Source organism: Elaeis guineensis, chromosome 1, assembly GCF_000442705.2.
Source record: "Elaeis guineensis isolate ETL-2024a chromosome 1, EG11, whole genome shotgun sequence".
Taxonomy (NCBI): domain Eukaryota; kingdom Viridiplantae; phylum Streptophyta; class Magnoliopsida; order Arecales; family Arecaceae; genus Elaeis; species Elaeis guineensis.
Genome location: NC_025993.2, coordinates 87738538 through 87758540, shown reverse-complemented (window position 1 = coordinate 87758540; position 20003 = coordinate 87738538). Strand labels below are relative to the sequence as shown.

Genomic DNA, 20003 nt, shown 5'->3' with positions numbered 1-20003 from the left:
ATGCCTCCCCGCAGGGCATCCACGCGGCGATCCACGGCCTCCGCGGCCAGATCCCAAGCTCCGACCTCACCTCCAGTTTCCCAGCCTGCTCCTCCTCCTCCGGCAACGGCGGTCGGCGCGGAGCAATTTGATCTGCTGGCGCAGCAGGTCAGGGGCCTCACTGAGGCTGTGCAGGCCATGCAGCAGCAGCAGCAGCCGCAGGCATCAGTACGCCTGGAAAGAGCGTCGCCGGAACTCCAAAACCCGGCAGCGGGATGCGCCACTTGGGCCAGCCGCCCAGTCTTTCCCGGAAAGATGAATCCAAGGGTGGAAAGCCTCCAGTCCGACCACGACTCTACCCCTGAAAGATCTCTACCCCCATTCTGTCAGAGGACCCTCGAGACCTGTAGTCGAGAGGATTTCCTGGATCGAAGGCTCCAGGAGATGAACCGATGGATCGAAGAACTCCACCACGCACCCCCCGCTTATGGTGAGGATATTTGCACTGACCCTCCCTTTTCTCAAATGATCATGCAGGAACCGATCCCGCCAAACTTCAAACTCCCCCAGTTCGAAAGCTACGACGGGACTTCGGATCCGGTTGATCATCTGGAGGCCTTCCGGACGGTGATGCTGCTTCATGGCATGCCCGACGCCATTCTGTGCCGAGCCTTCCCATCCACTTTGAAGAGAGCGGCGAGAAACTGGTACTCGATGCTGAAATTGGGTACCATCTTTTCCTTCGATCAGATGAGCCACCAATTTGTGGCCTATTTTGTCAGCAGCCGATGCCTCCGAAAGGGTTCGGAGTCTCTCATCAACATCAAGCAGAGGGAGGGGGAGTCCATTCGAGCCTACATCAACCACTTTAATGTCGTCGCGCTGGAGGTCCGGAACTTGGACCAGTCTGTAGCAATGGCCGCTCTGAAGGGCGGCCTTTAGAAGAACGACCTTTTGTTCTCCCTAGAGAAGAAGTATCCCAGGGATTTTGCTGATCTATTGGCTCGGGCCGAAGGGTACGCCCGAGCGGAAGAAGCTTTCAAAATGAAGGATGAGGAGACTGCGAGAGAACGGCAGGCGGGAGACTCGAGTAAGCCTGCAGTTGAAAAAGGGTCAAGAGAAACTCGGCCACGTTCTCGATCCTCTCCTGGGCACAAGCGTGTCCATACTCCGCTCCGGATATGCAGACAGAGAAGTCCGGATCGTGGGGTTCGATGGAGTTCTCCACCGAGAAGATTCTGCAACTACGCCCCCCTCAATGCCTCAAAGACTCAGGTACTGATGGAGGTCAAGGAGCAGCTCCCTAGGCCTGAGAGGATGCGCACACACCCTGGGAAGCGCAACCCCAACAAGTTCTGTCTCTACCATCGCGACCACGACCACGACATGGAGGAATGCATCCAGCTCTGAGATGAGATCGAGGAGCTCATTCGGCAAGGTTGACTTGATAGGTTCATTCGACATCGGCCTGAGGGTAGAGAAGATCGGCCAAGGGCCCTGCCACAACCTGAACCGCCAAGGAGGGAGGAGCAGCCCGGAGATCGGCCTCCAATCGGGACCATCGACTCCATCACCGGAGGGCCTCAAGGAGGAGCATACCTTCCACGACCATGAAACTCGAGAAACCTGTAAATGTACTACTCACTACTTTACTTTGAATCAAAATTCCTTTCGACTTTGCATGTCTTCCCTTTTTGGCATGGATTTGTTACGATTAGGGACGACCCCTTCAAACAGTTAAAACAAGGCCATGTTAGGAACAGAAAGAGAACCTCGACCTAACATGAGCAAAATGAAAGTCCGATTATTTTAAGATCAGACCGGGGGAGAGGCCCATATAACGGCCCTTGAGTGCCCCCACGACCTTGTTAGGGACAGGAGGAGAACCTCGCCCTAACATGAGCAAAGTCGAAGGCCCGGCTCCTCTTAGACCGGATGGGGGAGAGGCCGAACAGCGCCCACATGCACCCCCACAGCCTTGTTAGGGACAGGAGGAGAACCTCGCCCTGACATGAGCAAAGTCGAAGGCCCGGTTCTTTTAGATCGGACGGGGGGAGAGGTCCTACAACGCCTAAATGCGCCCCCACAGTCTTGTTAGGGACAGGAGGAGGACCTCGCCCTAACATGAGCAAAGTCAAAGGCCCGGTTCTTTTAGATCGGATGGGGGAGAAGTCGAACAGCGTCCACATGCGCCCCCACAGCCTTATTAGGGACAGGAGGAGAACCTCGCCCTAATATGAGCAAAGTCGAAGGCCCGATTCCTCTTAGACCGGATGGGGGGAGAGAACGAACAACGCCCACATGCGCCCCCACAGCCTTGTTAAGGACAGGAGGAGAACCTCGTCCTAACATGAGCAAAGTCGAAGGTCCGGTTCTTTTAGATCGGACGGGGGGAGAGGCCCTTGCAACGACCCTTATGTGCCCCCACAGCCCCGTTGGGAACAGGATGAGAACCTCATCCTAACCTAAGCTGAGATCGACTGCGTCAAGAATAGAAGGAGAACCTCATCTCGATGATGACAAAAACTCGACCGCCCAACAAAATTGGATAAAGGGAAAAGTTCCCTCAATGGCACCTCGACACTTCTACGCGACCCCTCAAAAAGCAAGGGGAGGATCCTCACTCAAAGAGAGGAGAAAAACTAAAAAGGAAGGCGGCGAATAACGCCGGCAACAGATGAAAAATAAATCGCACCAAAGATCTAAGGAGCCTCGTCTCAACAAAGACGGGAAGTTCCTACCAAACATCCCCGGCCTCTAAGAAGGCTCTCGACACAGGTCAAGAAAACAGTGACACCTTCGAGGTAATGCGGAGTTCGGACCACCAAGCTCAAGCCTACGGCCATGGACGACAAGAAAAGCGAGTCAGCGTAGCGACGGCTGGACACCTCCAAACGACATCGACGTCGGACAAGTCAAAAGATAAGAGAAGTCCGGCGGACGACGATTTAATACACCGCATGGGCAAGGTAACATGAAATCCCCTTTTCATTTCATTCACAAAATATACACTACAAAGCCCAGCAGGCTAAGGGAAGAAAAACAAAACGACGAGAGCAAGACGAAACAACAAAAGAGAAAATGTATGCATGGAAAAATGGAAGGCCAAAAAGAGCCCTAGGGAAGCTCTGCTCCTTCCGATCTCGAATTATCTGCTTCGCCCCTTATCCAGGATTGCCTCAAATTTTCAACTTCTTCTTCTAGCTCTCCCTTTTTCAGCAGCGTGTCCTGGAGCGCCCGACGGAGTCATTGGCTTTCGTTCTCTGCCTCTCGATGCCTCTTTCTCAGGACCTCGGATTCCGCCTCAGCATCCTTAACGGCCTGCTGCTTACACACCAGCTGGATCTTCAACTGCTGCAGCTCGGCCTTCCCCTCCCCAAGGGCGACAGAAAGCCCTTCTGCAGTTCTTCTTAGGGATTGGAGTTCATTGGAATCCCGAGAGGAAGCGAGTTGAGCCCTGTCAGCCAACTACCTTTGAAGATGGGCGACTTCATCGGTCACCACCATGAGTCTCCCTTTGTATTCATCCACCTGCCTGCGCCAGCCGGTCCGATGCACGTCGTAGCTCACCTCGGCATCTTGAAGCTGCTGCTGAAGGTCGGAGACCTTCTTCGACCACTCCCGGTCGCCGTCGGCCCGAGCCAGGAGTCGAGACAAACTTCCCTCCGACTGGCCAATCCTCTCCTTCGCAGCCGACAGTTCCACCCTGAGAGCACTGATCTTGGCAGCTTGAGCCCAAATTCGATCGCTGGCGCTTTTCTTGTATTCCTCAAGCTCCTTCGCGAAGTCCGCCTTCCTCCGACTGTACTCCATGATCCCCTTCACGTGGAGGTTTCGAAGGTGGGTGGCCTCCGCGGTGGCTTCAGAGTAACCTTCCCTCAACCTGCGAAGCTCACCTTCCATCTTCTTCGACCCTTTTGTCAAGTGACGAACTTCCTTCCTCAGTCGCTGAATCGTGGACTTCGGCGGGATCCCCAAGGGTAGGGGAAGTGCTTCGACAGGGCACTGCCATCGGGAGACAAAAGCGTCAAGGCGCGTCTCATCACAGAAAGAAAAGCAGAAAGGGGGAAGGAAGGAAGGAGAAGCCATCCACGATAAGAAATTCAACTTTATTGATTGAATGTTTCTTAAAGACAAAAAGAAAAAGAAAAAATTACAGTAAAAGAAAAATACAAGGATGGAGGTCTCAGACCTCTGTGGTAGGGGTGGGGGAGCTCGGTGTCCCTGGAAGGGGGGCTGCGACAGCAGTGGCAGTAGGAGAGGGACCGGCCTCATCTTCAGACTCCTCATCCAAGAAGCTGAGGTCAAGCTCCGAAAACTTTCTGGCCATCTTCTCCTGGCAGAGCTCGAACCCCTTGATGAATGCTTCCTGGCCGAATTGGATGTTCAGGTCCCTCATCTCCGCGGAGGTCTTGAACTCCTCTACCGCAAGAACCCTGGCCTCCGAGATCAGGACTGGAATCTGCTCAGCCAAATTGGCGACCTCGGCCTCCGCCTTTCTCACCGTCTCCTCCGAGGTCTGCTTCTCTTCCTCCCGAACCTGTTTCTCTCTTTCCAGGGCCTTTTGGAGGGCGACTACCTCGGCTGCCTTCTCTTCGAGATGGGCGAGTTCGGCCCAGCGACGCTCCTCCGCTTGGATGGCGTTCCTCCTCGCCCGGTTCTTCGCCTCGATGTTGGCAAGGAGCTGGTACCCAATCTGCAAGGGCGGCTAAGGGATCTGAGCAGGGGTCGAAAAGTCAATTAAATGAAGATTTATTTACCTCGAGAAAGGACCCTAGAGAGTCCCAAATCTGTTGCTCAGGATCGACGCGGTCGATCTTCTCGACGACTTCAGGCAGAATGCAGCCATCGATCAGCTGCTTGATCAAGTTCCTGTCATTGAAGGGGTTCTCCAACCCTTCTTCGGAACTGAGGGACTCTTCAACGGCGGCCCGGTGGCTACTCCCCCTACGGGCCACCAACTTCCTTCTCATCCCCCTCTCGACTCCGGGCGCCTCCATGGAACGGACCCCCGAAATGGGAGCTCCAGTCGGCGGACTCCTTGAAGAGGCCCGGGGGGCCGGTGGTTCAGCGTCCGAAGGAATGTCGATCGCGGGAGCCGCCTGGGCAGGCACGGCCAAGCTCGTCTCCTCCACTCTGGCCTTCTTTGCTGATCCGGAGGCCGCGGCACCTTTTCTTTTGTGGGCCTTGAGGCCCCTGGCGAGCATCCGTGCTGCTTCGGCATCCATTGCTAAAAAAAAAAAAAAAAAAAAAATCAAAAATCAGTAATGGGGTAAAAAAAAAAAAGAAGAAGAGAGAAGAAAAGAAGAAAGAAAGAAGGAGGACGAAAGAAAAGAAGAGAAGAGAAAAGATGGAATACTCGCAGGATCGTGGAGGCTCAGGCCGATGTTGAATAAAAGTTGCTCCCTCAAAAGGTTGGGAAGGGAAGGAGCGGAATAGTCAAGAAGCTTTCGGGTGGCCTGAAGGTCGTCCTCCCCCAGGCTGGGAGCCCGGCGGACGAAGTCCCTCAAAGAGCCCCAAGGGGGCAGGCCCAGCCTCAGGGTCGGGCAGTGGACGAAGAGGTATTTCTCCTTCCAGTTGTGGATTGAAGAGGGAGTGCCTTTCAGCAACCCCTTCTTGCCAAACTGAGGGGAGAAATACCACCAGTCCTTCGCCGAAGGGTGGCGCTTGAAAGTGTAGAAATGTCTAAACAAAGAAAGGGATGGCTGAACTTCAACTACATGGCAAAGAAAAAGAAACCCTATAAAAAACCTAAAGGAATTCAGAGTAACTGAAGCCAAAGAGATATCTAAGAAGCGGAAAAGGGCAACAACAAAGGACGGAAGCGGAAGCCGGAGTCCGGTGTAAAACGCCTCCTGATACAGGCAAAAACGACCGGATGGGGGAGTGCTAGCCCGATCGGAGGGCCCAGGAAGCTCCAGGTCGTACTCCGGAGGAACTCCGTACTGAACCCTTATCAGTAGGAGTTCATCCGGAGTCAGGGAACAGGGGATGGTGCCCAGCGTAAAAACTGGGCGAAGCCCGGCTCCAGATGTGGGTTCGTCTACAGAATGGGGGTCCTGGGGGGCTGAGACGGAAGAACTCCCTGAACCGCTAAAGGCGGAGATGTTGGAAGACATTTCGAACGACTTCAGATGAAAGCCCTAAAGATCTCAGAGAAATCGGACGGGACAAAGGACGAGAGGTTGCGGGAGACCAAATCGGAGGAATACAATAGAAGAAAATGGAGGAGAAAAGGCCCCCTAGGTGGCAAGAAGAAAAACGAAGGTTCTGGGACTAACCTAGATCGCTCTGGAGAATGCAGAAGGACGAGGATGGGGATGACTCGAAAGATGCCTAGGGCCAAGGAAGACGCCAAGGGGGGATCAGGGCTCTCGAAGAAAAGGCGGATACCGGTAGAACTTTCAGGCAGAAAGGCAGGTTTAAATAGACCCTGAGATCCGGCGCCATAATGATCGCGAATCTCCCCAGGCCGATCCGCGCTCGACGCGTGTCCCACTCGCCTCGACAGGCGGCTAAAAGCGGCTGACAGCTGATGGAGCCATTATTATGCCGTATCTGGGCCAGCGTGTCAGTGGAGATTCCGAAGGGTCCCTTCGAACCGTCCCGATTCGAAAAGACTCCAGCACGCGTGCATTTAATGCCAAAATATCTGGGGGCGGTCGTGCACAGGATTCAAGGGGATAACTTTGGCTGCGAAAACTTCTCTGTACTTCCTTCATCTGAAATTCGAACTCGAAAGTAAGGGAACTGGTGTTGGGTATAAAATACCCTCAGCCGAAGTTCTCAACGGGATTGATCCTCCCAAGACTCTTCCGGCTTTCGACTGCAGATGGTACCTCTCCGGACTTCTCCAACAATCGGATTTCCATGGTGCTGACTGAACTCCCCCGACGGGCGAACTCCTACTGCGCCGCCCAAACTCCTTCAACATGAGTTCCCCTAGTCGCCTATCAAGCCGCCCCAAGCGCTCACTAAGCTCTACTGCCAGCCGACCTCCTACAACCGTCGGCTGCTCCCCGAATCCCTTCCAGACTTCTTCCAGCCAGGTTCAACTCCAATCCGAACTACCTCGGATCTCGCCAACGGTCGAACTTCACCAACAGGAGATTTCTGCAACTACCAGACTTCGTCCAGACTCCTACGGGAGCCGGACCTCGTCTCCGACTCCGGTTACAAGCAGACTCCGCCCGGACTCCTACGGGAGCCGGACCCTGTCTTCGACTCCGGCTACAGGCAGACTCCGCCCAGACTCCTACGGGAGCCGGACTTCACCCCCGACCTCGACTGATGGTAAACTTCGTCCAGACTCCTACGGGAGCCGGACTTCGTCCCTAACTCTAATTGCAGGTGGACTTCGCCCAGACTCCTACGGGAGCCAGACCTCGTCTCCGACTCTGGCTACGGGAAGACTCCGCTCGGACTCCTATGGGAGCCGGACTTCACCCCCGACCTCGACTAATGATACACTTCGTCCGAACTCCTACGGGAGCCGGACTTCGCCCCTGACTCTAATTGCAGGTGGACTTCGCCCAGACTCCTACGGGAGCCAGACCTCGTCTCCGACTCCGGCTACCGGAAGACTCCACCCTGACTCCTACGGGAGCCGGACTTCACCTCCGACTTTGACTGAAGGAAGACTCCATCCGAACTCCTGCGAGAGCCAGACTTCGAGCTCCTCTCAGACGGGTGGCTAGCCACCTCTCTCCACCATACACCCCAGCCGAACTCCGGCCGATAGGCCCGGACCCCCTGGCAAGCCGCAATAACGACCACGATTCTGCTCCACTTCCTGCGACGGATTCCACGCGGCTCCATCACTCCCTGGCAGACCGCAGTAATGACCACGATCCTGCTCCACTTCCTGCGATGGATACCGCGCGATTCTTCCATTCTCTGGCAAGTCGCGACAACCGACGCCGCTCCGCCCCTCATGGCGGACTCCACGTGGCACGCCCCGGTGATAGCCACGGGTCCACTCCACTACTCTTCGCAACAAACTCCGTCTGACTCTGAGCAGCCCACTGCTAGGCGGTTACAGATATCGCTATCAGTCTGCTGTCCCCCTTTGCCTATAAAAGGGGGTCCCCAGATACGTTATTCTCTAAGCTCTATTTTCTATCCCAAAATTTTGCAAAAATTTTCGTTCGAGCACTCCATTCTTGTTGAGGCAGAGAACTGACTTGAGCATCGGAGGGTCTTACCGGAGCAACCCCACCTCCGGTTTAGACTTCTTTTGCAGGTCCCGACGGCGACGGCGACCGCGACTCCCTCGACTCCAGCTTCTCCGGCGCAAGCGAATTTTTGCACCAACAGATATATTCAATAAAATCCAGCCATCTATCTCTATTAATAAAATTATATCACATGACCATCATATGATATCATTATTTTATAAAATAATAAAAATTTCTTTATCTCTACCTCCTTTCTCATCTTCGATTGATCCTCTTCTTCTTACTCGTATCCCTCTTTCTCTCTCTTCCTCCCCCCTCCTCCCTTTCCTCTTCACTTATTTTTTCTTCTTCATGGTGGCTCCCTCTACCTTCATCTATTTCTCATTGGTGTTTCCTTTTCTCCTTCCTCCTTATCTATTTCTCCTTCTCATTCTTATTCTCTTCCTCCTTTAAGCTCATCTATGAGCCTTTCCTTTCCATAGTGGCTTCCTCCACCTCCAATCATTTTTCACAGGTGACCCTTTTGCCAATGACCCATCCATCACCTTCCTCCCCTTCTCATCCTCTTCCTTCAAGCCGCTTATGAACTATTCCTCTCTAGAGCGGCCCCCTCTACCTCTACCCTTTCTTATCGGCAATCTATCCTTCCCATCCTCGTCCTCTCCATCTTCTTCTCCTCTTTGTTATTTATTTCCTCTAAGGCCCCTTATAAGCTCTCTCAGTCCATCCATTCCTTACTGATGGCCTCTCTTTCCTCCTTATTTATTTCTCTTTCTCATTCTCTTTCTCCTCCAAGCTCACATATGAGCTCTACACTTTTATGGCAACCTCCTCTACCTTTGCCCTTTCTTATCGGCAATCCATTCTCTTTCCTCATCACCCTCTTCTCTTTTTGTCGTGTACTTCTTTTAAGGCTGCCATGAGCTTTCCCCTCTATGGTGCTCTTTCTACCTCCACCGATTCATTGTCAGTGGCATCTTCCCCCTCCTCCCCTTGCATCTCATCCTCTTTCCTTCCTTTTCTTTCAATTCCATCTATAAGGCCTTTGACACTACTCTTCTCCTTCATGCTAATCTCCACGATCCCATCCTTTTTCTCCATGATGATTTTCTTTATCTTTATTTCTTCCGCATTGATAATCTCTTCTTCCATAGAAGCAAAGAATATTTTCATTCATTAAAAAAAAAAATTTATATAGTTCAATAGTAAGTAAATAATTGGGTCATACTAGAATATATTAATAATTAAAAAATTTAATTTAATATTTTTTAAATATAGAGGTGTAAATATAATTATATTAAAATAAAAAAGGTGCTTTCGTAATTTTCTTAAATAATAATACCGTGTATCAAATCTATGCATAGTTCACCCCACCACCCTTCTCCCTGTAACTAACGAACCAGCAGCCGGAATTCATTGGCGGAGTCCCGTCACCGCCATCGTAACCCTTACCCTAATCCTGTTCCTTCCATGGATAATTCCTTCACCCGGATACCCTGAAAACCCCTCCCTTCCCCTCCTCCCGATGGATCCCCACAGAGACGGCCACGCCGAGAACGGCCGCCACGATGGCGACGGTGGCGGCGACGACACCAACGGGCCCCTTCCGAAGCGGCCGCGGCCTTCTCCACCCATCTCCACCGCTGAGATCCGCGACGAGTTCTCCCACCACGACCCCGCCGTAGCCCGCGTCAACAACGGCAGTTTCGGCAGCTGCCCGGCCTCCGTCCTCGCCGCCCAGCTCCGGTGGCAGCGCCTCTTCCTCCGCCAGCCCGACGATTTCTACTTCAACCGTCTCCAGCACTCCATCCTCCGCTCTCGTGCGCTCATCAAAGACCTCATCAACGCGGACGACATCGACGAGGTCTCCCTCGTCGACAACGCCACGACCGCCGCCGCCATCGTCCTCCAGCACGTCTCCTGGTCCTTCACCGAGGGCCACTTCAACAAGGGCGACGCCGTCGTCATGCTCCACTACGCCTACGGTGCCGTCAAGAAGTCCATCCAGGCCTACGTCACCCGCGCCGGCGGCCATGTCATCGAGGTCCCCCTACCGTTCCCGGTGACCTCCAACGAGGAGATCGTTCAAGAATTCCGCAAGGCGTTGGAGCTCGGGAAATCCAATGACCGGAAGGTCCGGCTGGCCGTGATCGACCACATTACTTCGATGCCGAGCGTCGTGATCCCTGTCAAAGAATTGACCAAGATTTGCCGCGAGGAGGGTGTAGATCAGGTGTTTGTTGATGCGGCGCATGCAATCGGGAGCATCGAGGTTGACGTGAAAGACATAGGGGCTGATTTCTACACCAGCAACCTCCACAAGTGGTTCTTCTGCCCCCCTTCGGTTGCGTTCTTATACTCCAAGAAGAGCAGGGCTTCATCCAATTTGCACCACCCAGTGGTCTCACACGAGTATGGGAATGGTCTTCCAATCGAGAGCGGGTGGGTTGGTAACCGCGATTACAGTGCCCAGCTTGTAGTGCCATCAGTGATGGATTTCATTGATAGGTTTGAAGGGGGGATTGAAGGCATTAGGAAGCAGAATCACGATAAGGTTGTGGAGATGGGGAAGATGCTGGCTGAGTCATGGCTCACTTGTCTTGGATCGCCGCCAGATATGTGCTCGAGCATGATCATGGTTGGTCTACCTGGATGTTTGGGGATTTCAAGTGAAAAGGATGCTCTCAAGTTTAGGAGTCTCTTGAGAGATCGATTCCATGTTGAGGTTCCTGTATATCATTGTTCTCCAAAGGATGGTGAGAATGGGAGCAGTTCTGTGACTGGGTATGTGAGAATTTCTCATCAGGTGTATAATGTGGAGGATGACTACATAAGGCTCAGGGATGCAATAAACAAACTTGTTCAGGACGGATTCAATTGCACAAAGCTGCCATCCAGTTAGGAAGGTGCGGCATTTTACATCAACTAGACTGATAAATTAGCTCGTATTGCATTTTGATGTGGATGGACTGTGTGATGTTTTATATGATAGTCTGGTATGGTATTGCGTAGAGGTTGAGTTCCAATGACAGATTTCCTAATTAATAGTTCTCCTCTAATGATAATAGGTTGCCTTGCATGTTTATGAGCACATTTCCTGGGTGTGGAACTTGAAAGTTGTGCATGTGAACTGGAGAATGTTGTTAATTTAACCCGTCGCAATGGTTTAGCTTATTGAAGAAAATATTCCAAGTCAAGTAACAATACAAGCAATGTTGCTAGACCACAAACATTAATCTTATTCTAACCAGATATATCTTTTGAAAGAAATACATTATGCAACAATTTAGTGCTGTTCTTACTGTAATTAATTGCTCGTGGTTCCTTGATGCAATAGTACGCCTCATCATTTTTTTAGGGGAAAATTGTTTGATGAATTGTTTATGAAAAATGATGTACATATTTCTTCCAATTGGGAACATCAGTACCCTTTATATAATTGCAGCGGATTTGCTTGATCTTATTATGTTCTCTTTCTTAGTCCCATTCTTGTTAGTCTAGTCTCCAAATTTTGGATGACGTGCTAGTAACTTGGACACTTGGATGCTTCATGACACTCCTTAACACTTCATATCGTCAAATTGGTGTAAGATTATCATCACATGTTTACTTTGAGAAATTATGTATAAAAATTTTTCATTCTAATATAATAATTAGCAATGATTTATCAAATTTTATAATTTTAGGAGGCATAGGTCTAGTATTTATGCATTATATGCATACATCAGTATATTAGAAGACACAGGCATGTCTCTGTATGCAATTTTTAGAAGATTCTTTTTGACACTTGACACTTCACAACCCTGTCGCGGATCCAAGTAACATTGGTTCTTGCTGTGCTAGTAAATGCAGAGCTAATTTTAAAATGCCTCAATCAGCTAATAAAGATTATAATGCGTGAATGGTTTTAACCCACAATGACATGCCACTAGAGGTGTTTCTCATGATCAAACAAGAAGACCTTGTGGCATCTTTTTCTATGCTCAGCATGGTGAAGCTTTACTGCTTAAAAGATTGTCGATTGCACCAGCATTGGAGGAAGAAATACAATCCAGGGTTCGTGAGTATAATTATGGTAGAATGCTTGACATTTAGTTGGAATGGAATTGCTAGATATTGCAGGTACTGCCTTAGTAGTAGGTGTGAATGAGATTTTGCTTGATAGGCTTTGTTACAGAAAGTTTGCTTCGATATGCTGTGCCCAATTCCTAGATTTGATTTGAGATTTTCATTGATTGAAAGATTCTGGGTTTGTAGAATTGTTGGACCCACTATAAAATTTGTTAGCAAGCACAAAAGAGTTGGAATATTGATCCCTCGTAGTATGGTGTGGATGTACAGAGAAACTGCATGACACTTGAAAGTTCAATGTTGGATTCAACGGAATTTGGATTAGTATGGCAGGAGAGAATGTTGTACAAATCCATAGTCGCTGTCACTTTGACTTTCTCTCTGTCTTTTGCTGCATATTTTGCTGTCAATCATCAATTACACATCTTTCTCATAAAAAAATGTTGTAGTGCATAATAATATGTTTCTGGTTTTATTACATATGCCAAATATGACTATGATGCTTGATATATAGCACATCATGATTTTGGATTGGTTGAGGCATATCATGTTGGTTCATGAATGGAAGAAAAAGAAAGGCAAAAATCAATAGTGTTCTTTGCTTGGTGGTGCAGCACATTGAATGTCAGCGGGGGTGGGCTGGCCTATTTGCTATGTTGAAGTTTGGTTAGAGAGTTTGACTGTCATAACTTGGCCCCAAGCAAAGTTTTAAATACCATGCAAAGGGTCTGTCTAGGTTTATTTGTGGAATGGAATGCCTGTGATCCAATGCTTGGAATGGTGGATATCTTGTTCTAGTCCATTTCCCAACTTGTCCTGTCCCAACAATGCCCGCCCCCATACCAGGGATCATGGGACATCCTTCTGTCCCACCAATATTTGAAACCTTGGTCCTAAGTCATCTTAATTTGAGTTTCTTTTCATTATGCTTTTATGTTAGATTTAATTAGGCTTCAGTTATATTCTGATCCGATTATTATTAGTGGGTTTTGTTCCCTAGTTCTGTCCTAGGTTTGGGGATTATATAGGTCACCATTGGTTTGCTTGGATTAGAAGCTAATTAAGTTTGTGCGTGCTTGAAATAGAAACTAAATGATTCTCTTAGAGCTTCCAATTTAAGCAGTAAGGCTGGCAAAGGACATTGCTTAGAAAAAATCTATTGAAGCTCCATTGTTGGAAAAAAGAAAGTTCTTTCTTTTTCTGGTTCAGTGCTTGTGCTCTATATTTCTCTCTAAAACTACTTAATCCCATCCATATCTCCTTCTTTCGTTCACATTTCCATTGCTTGGTGCTGTCATACAGAATAAAAACTAGATCTAGATCAGATCTAGTCAAATTTCTAGAGTAAGTCCTCAACAAGAAATTCTATTTCTTTTGGAGGTAACATAACCTGGATTGCTAAATGGGTGCAACATTTTGTGCTTTTTGCATGAAAAATTATGCTTCATCACTTATATTTGTTAGGCATCTCCTTTACAGTTGGGGAGGCTAATAGGATGAAGTGGCTAAACATCTCACACTTTCTTTTAAGGATACCTTACTGATGTTACCAATCCTTATTTGATCCTTACAGTTCTTACATTTTCTTTAAAAAATATGACTAGGTGGGTTCTCTTTCTGTTGTTCACTAGCACTGGTTAGAAGGAGATAACACACAATATGAATGAAAAGAAAAGGTCCCATATTTTGACAAGAAAAAGAAAGGTAAATAAATCTATTAGCAGGAATAGACTTGAATAATGCATACCTGATGGCAATTAAATGCGGACTTTTAAGGTAACTGTTACCAATTTTTAATGGATTTGGTAAGTGCAAGTAATTGCAACTTTGCTTGTGAAGAACCAGTTATGAAGAGGAAATTAGGTTATGTGTGATGAGGAATTTACTTATTGATGGTTTTTGGTTATCAGTATGGCAAGGCCTTTCGGTGTACTTTCATTAAATATTTTTGGGTTGTAGAAGTGACTACGACCTTATTGGCAATTTTATTTTTGAAAATATGTTGTCCTGCTGACACTTTGAATGTTATGGTAAATCTGTTTTGTACTATGAGTGTTGGATTTTAACTCCAGATATTTTGATGAATGCGTGGGAATCAAGTGGTGATAAGATGCTTTCTTCATCTCACACAATGTGGAATGCTGGATGCTTCCTTGGGGATGAAGAACTTGTAATCAATAGTGAGTAACTATGGTAGTATTTTCTTTTATTTAAAAGTACAATATGAGGTTAGCATAACATTGCAAGAACATTGTCCACTAAACTGGCTGCTAACTTTTTTTGGACAGTGAGTTATGATTTTTATATATTTGCTAATATAGGAACTTCTACTTTGGATGTTATTTATAATTCATTGGTACTTCTGAAATTATAATGAATGGGGTTATGTCTGTAACCTTAATAGTCGAGATAACTTGGAAACCTGCAAAGTTGTTGAAATAAATATATTTGATAAATGAAAAATGGTCATTTGGGACCTATGTTTAAAAGTAATACAATATATCATCTTATGTGGTTTTCATATCCTGGTCCTAGGTTCATTGAGCACAAATTGCACCCCTTTTTAATTACCATCTTTTGCTTCTTATATATTTATCATGCATACCATATAACACAAGTAGGGACACAAGGAAAAAGAGAGTGAGGTTATTGAAGGTACTGGGATAATTCAGTCCTGATCTTCCTCCCTCACCTCTCCCCACAGAATTTTTTGCGGTTGCATCTTCTTAACTGTTTTGGGTCAGTAGCCTTGCCTATGCAGCTTTAGCTATTTCTTTGATGTTGTTATTATTTTTATTTATTATAGAATATACTTTCCCATTATTTGTTTGAGATGACTGATGTAGTCATTTAACATTTTATCTTCTTGTTTTAATATTTTAAAGTATGCATATGTATACACAAGCAAATTTGTTGTTTTGCTACAGTATATCATTGAGACTAATGTATCCAAAATGAAAATAACCATTTCCTTGGTTTATGGATTTGATTGTATAACTCCTTTTCCAGGCCTATATCCTCATTCAATAGAAGTTATTTAATCTTCTTTATTACAAACTTCTCTTGGTTCGAGTCTTCTGATTTTCCCCTGTTCAAGTTCATGAAATCCATCTCCTCTGCTTACTTGAGATGCTATTTATAATATAATGAGCCATATGTATGCTATGTTGTTCTGGATGTTATTCCTTCGCTTTTAAACTACCCATAGATCTTGATGCCTGTGCGAATGCTTGAATTTTATGAAATGATTGCTAAATTTTAGATTGATAATCTGTACTGGGATTCTTGTGTTCATTGATTGTCACTAATATTCTTTGTGGTCCATGTTCCTACTTAGGGAACATGGAAAGGAATTTGAGGCTCAGTTGCATTGAACCTAAAAGGCCTTTTCAAGGTTAATTTGGAGTTTGTCATATGCACTAAAAAGTATCAGGTTTTCACTCGAAGTTTACTGAATGGACTGTTGATTGTATTTGTACTACCTGACTTATGATTATTGTTACTTGAGACTATTTTTAAGTAGTAACATGGGTGAGACAGGTAATCTTCTTCCCTTCTTCAATTTAAAGAACACCACTACTGGAATTGTACTGGTCTAGGCAGCTTTAGAACAAATGAGTTAACAGCAATGACATGTACTCCAATGATAGAAGGATTGAGTAAGATGTTCTTTAACAATATCATGGACCCCATGATGCATAATTATGTAAGAGTAATGCGGACTCTTTCTGGGATTGCCAGGTGCATAATCTATGATTCCTTTGTCTGACTTTAGTTTGCCTTAGAAGTATATGGGGTGTGTGCTGTTTTTTATTTTTCTGGGTAACTAGTGGTTAGTGCTTTTTAATGGTGGCAAGAATGGAGGAGCAATCTAACACAGGTAGTTTCTCGTGTGCTTTTTGGTGCATTATCGGTGAGAATGTTGGATTGTCCTTGAGTCTTGCGTGATCAGGATTCATGATTATGATTTGGCAGTGAAGAGATCTGTTGAAAGAATTCAAGATTTTTTTTTTTTTTCCCTTAGGAGTGAAAGTCTCTCTGTTTCATCTGTTTCTTGCCAATCTCCTGGTAAATATCTGTTCTATGTTTAGGATCCTTACAAATTAATATGCAGAAAATGTTTAAAGTTTATTAATGAATCATGGGATGGCAGGCTCATTACAGAGGTTATCGTCTGTGAGGTGGCACAATGTTCATTATTCTAGGCAAGAATGAGGCCTCAGCATCAGTTGAAGACTTAAAACTCATTATTACCAGTGATGTGAGCTTAGGATTTTCAATAATTTTTCAAAAAGGGTGTTGGCATGGAGATCTTCTTATGCAACGCTGTAGAGCTTGTACCGTACTAGGTTTCTCTTTTATCTGCTGGGGTTGGTTCAATTAGGGTGACTTATTTCATGAGGGATCCCATCAGAGAAGTTCTGTTTCAAGTTTTAGCCTATGTACAATATATGACCTCAGTGTTAGGTTGCCTATTCCAACTATTCTTTAATTTGTATACTACGTTTTTATCATCAGGCAAAATTTTCACATCTTATATGGAAACACATCATCGAATGCTGGTTCACCTCCATAGCTAAATAACTATCCATATAGGCATCCATATATCGCTGTATGTTAGATGATATATGCAGTCATCTTGTTTTTGCCACATTCTGTCTTCCAGTTTAAGTAATAAAGTACAAAGCAAATTTCGACAAATCAGTTATCTTTCGACTTTGTGCACGGCACTTGGCGTATTCTGTTCAACCTTTTTGTGCTCGTGTTCTTGTATTACAATATTTATGCTGCATTTCCAAATGAAAATGGTACATCTCATATTTTCTTTTTGTGGGCCCGTAAGTACACCGAACTCTTTACAGTTCAGGTCTTGCTAAAATACGCAGGCTCTTGTTAGACTATATAATCATCATTTATTTAATTGTAGTGTTTAAAGTTTGTGGATTGAACTATGCCTTGTTTTAGGCTTCTCAAGCGACATGCACAGCTTAATATTCTGTCCACTTTTCTGACTTCTTTTGCAGTTAGAAAGAATTCTTCTTGGCCATCTTGCAGCCGCTGGAAGGGAATCATGGCTGTTTAGATATGGATTGCTTGTTGTTAGCAGAAAGAGATCATTTCTCCCGTTCGTTGCTTAGGGGCCACGCAGGACACTTTCAGTGCTATTCAGACTGACAGTGTTGTATTTCGTGTTGACAATAAACTTCTGCCATTTGAGAAATAAAATATGTTAATTTTCATTGTCATAATCATGGTATATCTCATGAAAAATTGGTGAGAGAGATCCTGAGGTATTTATAGTGGATCCAGTACCATTAACTCTGGATGGACTGTCAATTTGTACAGTTCTTATCTACATTAGTTGCATCCAAAAACGGTTAAAATTTTGTCCTGATTACCTCCCGGCATTTTTTTTTGTTTTTTTGGTAACATACCTCTTGAAAGAAGGGTGTGTCATCAACGTATAAGAGGTTATGGTATCTCATCGATGGAAACCCGAAATTACGTATATTATGTAAATAACCCTTTTACCCAAGATGGGCTTTTTCAAAAAAAAAAAATGTTACATTTCTTTCGCTTCTTACCTGTATTCCCTCGGGTGTTTCCGGAGTGCTGCATTTCATATGTAACAATTACGCCTTAAACTAATTTAAGTTCGAAGAGAAATCACCTAAATCTGGTCCGCATGCTCATGTAAGCCATGTTTCACATCAAATGTGTCAGCTATAAAGCAACATTCACTAACCTCTGGTCATCTCATATCTCGGAAATTCGTACATCAAACCGGGCGAGTTGCCATTTCCGCGGTAACCAAGCAAAGGACTAAGATTATTAAATTAATCTTCTCAATTCATGCATTTACTTTATTTTATTGAGTTCATAAATAATATCTAAATAAATAAATTTTGTCTTAAGGAGTCACGAGACCTACGCCCTTCTCTCCAAAAAACCTAGCGACTATTGTTCCTACATCATCTAAGCCAACACCAATACACAATGGATTTTTCACATCCTTAACATTATCCTCTTCAGTGCGGCGACCCACAACTCGAACATTGGGTCCATCTCTGCACTTGCCCATACACTTACAGCCAACAACAGCTCCTTCAATGCCCATCTTGCTCTCGAATTCCTCCAATAACTGTAACGCACCCGACTTCTTGCACTTCCCTCCCATGCACACCTCAATCTTATCCATAGGCCTATCGACCACTGGAATACTGTTACTACAGCAACCACAAGAGTCACTACTGCTGGTGGTGGCACTGGTGTTACTGCACTCTGGTCCAAGCTTCAACGCATAGTTATTTTCTTCCATATCCTCCCCTGTTTTACTGAGTTCCAGAAGCAGGGGGGCTGAATTGCAGTTAGGAGCTACTGTTGGAATTATCAGATCCTTGAGTTCTGCGATAGCAACTGTTCCAAGGCTACTCATTTTGACAGCTGATTCGCACTCGCTGTCACTTGATTCAGATGAAGAGCTTGAGGCGTTTTCATCAGCACAATCTTTCACTTTGGTAGCCTTCTTTGCGGCCTTCTCCTCTTTTCTTTTTCTCTTCTTCTCCTTCTCTTGAGCTCGCAGCTGTTTCAGTTGTCCCAGCAAGAGCTCTGCTGCTTCCTGCATTCAGAAACCAAAGAAATGAGACCAAGAGTTTGTGATACGCAAAACTAATAATCAGTCCATCTTTTGTTACATTCATGCGAACGGATTCTTCTGGATATCATGACATAAATGAACAGAATAAGGGAGTTCCCACAGACTATTAATTAAACCCTTAATTGTTTTAATTGAAAATAAACGAAGATTATAGATGATAAAAAAGTAATTAGGATTGCAAAATTATCAAATCAACGTCAAAACTACCAAACCCATGATTTTCAATTACGCAATACATGATTACCTGCGACCCAAAAAAGTATTAAAAAAATAAAGAGAACAATAAAGGGTTCCAAAATAAATCAACCAGGCATCTGAAAATGATCTGAAATATAAAACTAGAGCAAAAAAATTCTAGATTCAGCATAAGCAATTTATGAAAAAAAATCAAAATAGAAGTTCCCAAGGTTCATCATACAATCTGACACTAACGTGACAAAGAACTTATCATGCTACCAACTTTTAATTACCGAAGGTCATATGACAATAGAAGACAACATGAAAAGAAACCTCACCGAGATCATCTTCCCCTTGACCTCCCCGGCGAGCCCATCTTCGACCTCCACGCCGAAGCCCATCGAGTAGAACGCCGAAAGATCCCTCACCAGCCCCTTCACTAGCTTCGCCCTCCTCTTCTCCTCCTTCTTCCTCGCCCCACACCTCGCCGGCGACAAGTAGTACTTCAGGTGCCCCTCGTCGGAGAATCCGCCGGCGGAGAGACCCCTCGGTCGCGCCGAAATTCTAAAACTGCTTCGCATACCGGAGAAGAAAGGATCTGTGGCGTCTCCCTGCTGGATTCTGAAGCCCGAGATGGCCGGAGCTCGACGGAGCACGGCGCCGGAGGCCTCCATCCCGTGGTTCTCGGAGGGGATTTCTGAACACGCTATCGTTTTGGAGTGGTGGCGGCGGTTTATACGAGGGCTGGTCAATGGGTACACGTTAGCGATTTACGCTCACGTGGACCAATGGGATGGCTTCGTGCATGGGCTCGTGGCAGTTCACGCGTTTGCACGCCTTGCGTGCTTTGGCCGCGTCGCGGCACGCGGGGATGGCCAATCTGGACCGTTGGACCAGATTAGATGGGATTGGACGGGTGAGATGGAGACAGGTACGTGACA

General features: G+C 46.2%; 2 protein-coding genes across 3 annotated transcripts; one reads left to right on the top strand and one right to left on the bottom strand.

The window, feature by feature from the left end:
• Positions 1–9514: 9514 nt before the first annotated feature.
• LOC105035146 (putative L-cysteine desulfhydrase 1) lies at positions 9515–17476 on the top strand. Of its 2 annotated transcripts, XR_003799239.2 has the most exons (3): positions 9515–11062; positions 14300–14407; positions 17252–17476. XR_003799239.2 is itself a non-coding variant. In XM_010910586.4 (2 exons), the coding sequence occupies exon 1, from the start codon at positions 9682–9684 to the stop codon at positions 11056–11058; it is 1377 nt and encodes a 458-aa protein (XP_010908888.1). In that variant the 5' UTR covers positions 9516–9681; the 3' UTR covers positions 11059–11062; positions 17252–17476. The 2 variants fall into 2 exon arrangements, 1 of the variants encoding a protein (XP_010908888.1); XM_010910586.4 differs by lacking the exon at positions 14300–14407 and having other exon boundaries at positions 9516–11062.
• Positions 17477–18064: 588 nt separating this feature from the next.
• Positions 18065–19777, bottom strand: LOC105035148 (diacylglycerol O-acyltransferase 3). The gene is made up of 2 exons (XM_010910587.4): positions 19401–19777; positions 18065–18846 (listed from the first exon to the last, which is right to left on the bottom strand). The coding sequence occupies exons 1-2, from the start codon at positions 19734–19736 to the stop codon at positions 18139–18141; spliced, it is 1044 nt and encodes a 347-aa protein (XP_010908889.1). The 5' UTR covers positions 19737–19777; the 3' UTR covers positions 18065–18138.
• Between the last annotated feature and the right edge of the window lie 226 nt (positions 19778–20003).

Coding starts and splice junctions, on each gene's coding strand:
- LOC105035148 (XM_010910587.4), bottom strand. CDS start 19,736: ATGGAGGCCTCCGGCGCCGTGCTCCGTCGAGCTCCGGCCATCTCGGGC. Junction 18,847..19,400: donor TCAAGGGGAAGATGATCTCG/GTGAGGTTTCTT, acceptor TTCTGAATGCAG/GAAGCAGCAGAGCTCTTGCT.
- LOC105035146 (XM_010910586.4), top strand. CDS start 9,682: ATGGATCCCCACAGAGACGGCCACGCCGAGAACGGCCGCCACGATGGC.